This window comes from Rosa chinensis, chromosome 6 (genome assembly GCF_002994745.2).
Source record: "Rosa chinensis cultivar Old Blush chromosome 6, RchiOBHm-V2, whole genome shotgun sequence".
NCBI lineage: Eukaryota > Viridiplantae > Streptophyta > Magnoliopsida > Rosales > Rosaceae > Rosa > Rosa chinensis.
In genome coordinates this window covers 50562337-50566606 of record NC_037093.1, presented here as the reverse complement: position 1 = coordinate 50566606, position 4270 = coordinate 50562337, and the positions used below count along the sequence as shown (strand labels likewise).

Genomic DNA, 4270 nt, shown 5'->3' with positions numbered 1-4270 from the left:
TGGCACTAGAATAATACATTTATTCACCAAATAACCAGAAACTAGAGGAAATGCAAGACTTTCAATTTTGGAGAAGGGATTTAGTAGTTAAACCCCATTTTTTATTCCAGCAACTTCCTAGTTATGAAAACTTGCCAATTTATTGATGGTTACCGTACTCAACGGCTCAGAAAGGCAAGTCCAGATCCTTGTTGATGATAGTTCTTTTGCCACAAATTGCATGGTGGGTCGTGATTCTGGATTAGTGCTGGCGCAGGCCAAGGCCATTGTAACTGAGGAAACCACTCGCACTGCTAATTGACTTGAAGGAGAATGAAGTCGTTGGTCTAGCAAATCCTTCAAAAGCAATTCTCCATTCTCTGATAGAGAAGTCAGTAGCTCCCCTGGATGCCTTCCCATCATGATTTCTAATGCCACCACCCCAAAGCTGTATACATCACACTTATCTGTCACTTGCATTGTGAATGCGAGCTCTGCATGCTCATTAAAATAACAAAATCAACCAACATTTTCCCATCATAATGGGCGAGTATGAACATCTGTATAAATGAAATACAAAGTTTATAAGTTTATTGAATGGCTGATACCTGGAGCCATGTAGCCATAAGTCCCTGCTACAGCAGTCCAGTTTGAGGAATTTGAGCTCAATAGTCTTGCTGTTCCAAAGTCTGATAGGCGTGGCACGAAATCCCGATCTAGTAATATGTTGCTGAAAGTTATGTCGCGGTGAACGATTGGGTGAGAGCAGTTATTATGCAAGTGAGAAATAGCATGAGCTATTCCTTGCACAATATTCACCCGTGTGCCCCAGCCAAGTACTTCTCCTTCGCCCTCCACTCCATACAACACCATTTTCAAACTGCCTCTCTCTGCATATTCGTACACCAAGTACAAGCACCCGTTCCAGGAACAGAAACCATATAGTTTTATTACATTTATGTGCCTCACTTCTGTCAAGGTTCTTATCTCATTCTCAAAACTCTTGCGATTCGATTCTGGAATGTCGTCACTAGACTCTACTGACATATTCAATTTCTTAACTGCAACGACTCTGCCTCTGTCCAACACAGCCTTGTAGACACTTCCAAAACCTCCTCTTCCAATGAGGTACTTTTCATCAAAGTTCTCGGTGGCGGTGATGATTTCTGAAAATGCAAGTTTACCATGTCTTCCCCAAATACTTGTATCAAAACTTTTAGACATCTTAGGATGATCGATTTCTCCAGGTTTTGATTTCTTGCAGAACTTAAGGATTACAGCAGATATGGTCACCATCAGCAATAAACCAAAAATCGAAACAAGGACGCCAACAAGAATTTTCTTGCTGGACTTTTTGGGACCCAAAGTGCATGGAGTTAGTCCCTCTATTTCACCACACAAACCACTATTTCCAATGAAAGCATTATTAGGAAGCTTTTTTTGGAAAATGCCACCAGTTGGGATTGGACCTGTCAAGTTGTTGTAAGAAAAATCAATGCCGATAAGACTATCCATTCTGGAAAATATTGATGGGATATTCCCGAAGAGTTGGTTATGCGAGACATTAAGAATCTCCAGCATTATAAGCTTGGCAAGGTTTAGTGGTAGTGATCCCGAGAATGTATTGCTGCTTAGGTCCAACAAGTACTGCAGGTGTAGATTACCAATCTCCTCTGGTATTCCACCAGATAATTTGTTGTGGCTTATGTTCAAGCTTATTAACCTCTCAAACGTTCCAGGGTCGACTGGTAATACCCCTGTAAATTTATTATCAGACAAATCAAGAAACTCAAGCCATGTCAATTTGCCAAGAAACCGAGGGATAACTCCTGTCAAGTAGTTCCTGCTGAGATTGAGAATGAACAACAAGCTTAGATTCCCAATGGCAACTGGAAATTCCCCACTGAATTCATTAGAGCCCAGGTTTAGCTTATGCAATTGTCTTAACTGCCCAAGCTCAGGTGGGATTTGACCAGAAATTCTATTTCCATCCATTTGCATATCCGTGATGTTTTTGCATTCTCCCCATTGTGGCGAGAGTTGACCAACGAACTTGTTGTGACTAAGATAAATTACTTCAAGATGGGGATGAACACCAAATGCATTGGTGATGTTTCCGGTGAATTGGTTTACTTCAAGCCGGACTCTAGTTAATGCAGAACAATTTCTCAAGCACTCAGGCAATTGCCCTGTGAAGTTGTTCGAGTTCACTATCAATTGTTGCAAAGCAAATCCAATACACAACTCGGGCGGCAATTCTCCAGAGAAGCTGTTCCATGCCAACTGAATAAATGTCAAGTTTGGACTATACTTCCCGAAATCACTAGGAATGGTCCCCCAAAATCTATTAGTGAAAACGGAAAACCCCTCTAGGTTTCTGAGGTGAGAAATAGTTTTTGGCAACTCCCCTTCAAGTTGGTTTACGCTGACTTGAAAGTGAAGCAAGGAACTCATGTTTCCAATCTCTGGGGGGATTGGGCCGGAGAGGTTGTTCTTGGAAAGGCCCATGTATCGAAGATTTGTGAGGTTCCATAATTTCATAGGAATCGGCCCTGAGAGCTGGTTTCCCCAAAGGGTCAATTCTCTCAAAACTTTCAGGTTTCCTATCTCTGAGGGAATTGATCCAGAGAAATTGTTTTCGCCCAACCAGAGGAGATCAAGTTTTGTCAAGAGGCCAATTTCTGGTGGAATATGCCCATTGAAGCTATTGTTTCCTAAAGAAAGCTTCTGAAGATTTGTGAGGTTCCATAATTTCATAGGAATCGGCCCTGAGAGCTGGTTTCCCCAAAGTTTCAATTGTCTCAAAACTTTCAAGTTTCCTATCTCTGAGGGAATTGATCCAGAGAAATTGTTTCCGCCCAACCGGAGGAGATCAAGTTTTGTCAACAGGCCGATTTCTGCTGGAATTTTCCCACTGAGTTTATTCATAGCCAAGGACAAATAAGTTAGGTTGGTACAAAGACCAAGCTTAGAAGGGATTGAAGAGTTCAAGGAATTCCATCCAAGGTCTAGGTGCTGAAGCTCCCTGAGTTGGCCTACAGAGGATGGGATTTTGCCTTCAAGGGAATTGTTATAAAGGCTAATAAATTGAAGACCAGATATCAAACTAAAATCTTCAGGAATTGAACCACTAAAGTTGTTCGATTCCAAATAAAGGTGCTTTATGTTGGGAAAGTTATATGGGAATGGCCCTTGGAATCGGTTATCGGTGAGATTGAGAGATTCAAGCTTGACCAGGTTGGTAACTACCAATTTTGGTATTTGGCCAGTCAAAAGATTTCCAGACAAATCCAGGAAGGTCAAGTTCCTACATTCAGATATAAATTCTGGGAACTCTGAATCTAAATTGTTCCCATAAAGATCAAGGTAGCTCAACAAAGGAAAGCCTGAAAATTTAGACCAGTCAGGAGTGTCTAAGTGGTTACCTCCAAGAAGCAAATATTGTACCTTTTTGAGATTGTCCAGCTGATAGGGAATGGTACCACTGAGATAGTTGTTGTTGAGACTTAGAAACCGAAGCTCCGTTAACTTGCCCATTTCCGAAGGCACTTCTCGTTCCAAGGTATTGTTTCCCAAATCCAAGGTTGTGAGCTTGGTGAGGTTGCCAATGGCAGATGGTATAGGCCCTGAGAAATTGTTGCCACTGACGTTGAAATGGGTGAGATCGAAAAACTTGTTGAAGTTGAACTGTGCTAGTGCTGCGGTGATGTTGAAGTTTGCAAGGTGAATTTCGGAAACTGTTTTGGTATTGTGGTTGCAGACAATGGCAGACCAGTTGCACAGGTTGTTTAGGTTTGTGAGCGACCATGAATTCAGGGAAGGTGGTGAAGAAGTAAAGCTGTTCTTCCATTGTAGGAGAGCTTCAGCTTGTATTCTTTGTGATGACGTGGCCTGCAATGGTAGCAAAAAGAGCAAGAATATATGAAGGAGGAGATGCAGAGGAGTCTCCTGAACTGCTTTCATGATGTTGTGCTCGATCCAATAAAGCTGCACGGAAGGAGGAATCTACACCAGGAGAGGATCAATTTTGAAGCAAGAGGTTGATTTTTTAAGTTCTCTGAATAGTTTTGAAGAGACTTAAAACGACTTGGGAAACTCATTCAGCAAGTCAGTCCACTTGACCTGTAGTTTTTCTTTTGAATGCAATACAAACTTCACCTATGAATGAGTGCCCCGTGTTTCATGTTTTAACCTTTTGATTTTTTTTAGACAGTGAGAGCTGAAATTCCTAACCGACAACTAATATCACTTTGTATCAAGGAAATTTTTGAATCAAGTTTTTGTGTTCCTT

At 41.4% G+C, this 4270-nt stretch overlaps 1 protein-coding gene across 1 annotated transcript; it reads right to left on the bottom strand.

The window, feature by feature from the left end:
- LOC112173704 (MDIS1-interacting receptor like kinase 2) lies at positions 1 to 4065 on the bottom strand. Its single transcript, XM_024311382.2, has 2 exons — positions 588 to 4065; positions 1 to 473 (listed from the first exon to the last, which is right to left on the bottom strand). The coding sequence occupies exons 1-2, from the start codon at positions 3940 to 3942 to the stop codon at positions 118 to 120; spliced, it is 3711 nt and encodes a 1236-aa protein (XP_024167150.1). The 5' UTR covers positions 3943 to 4065; the 3' UTR covers positions 1 to 117.
- Positions 4066 to 4270: the final 205 nt, after the last annotated feature.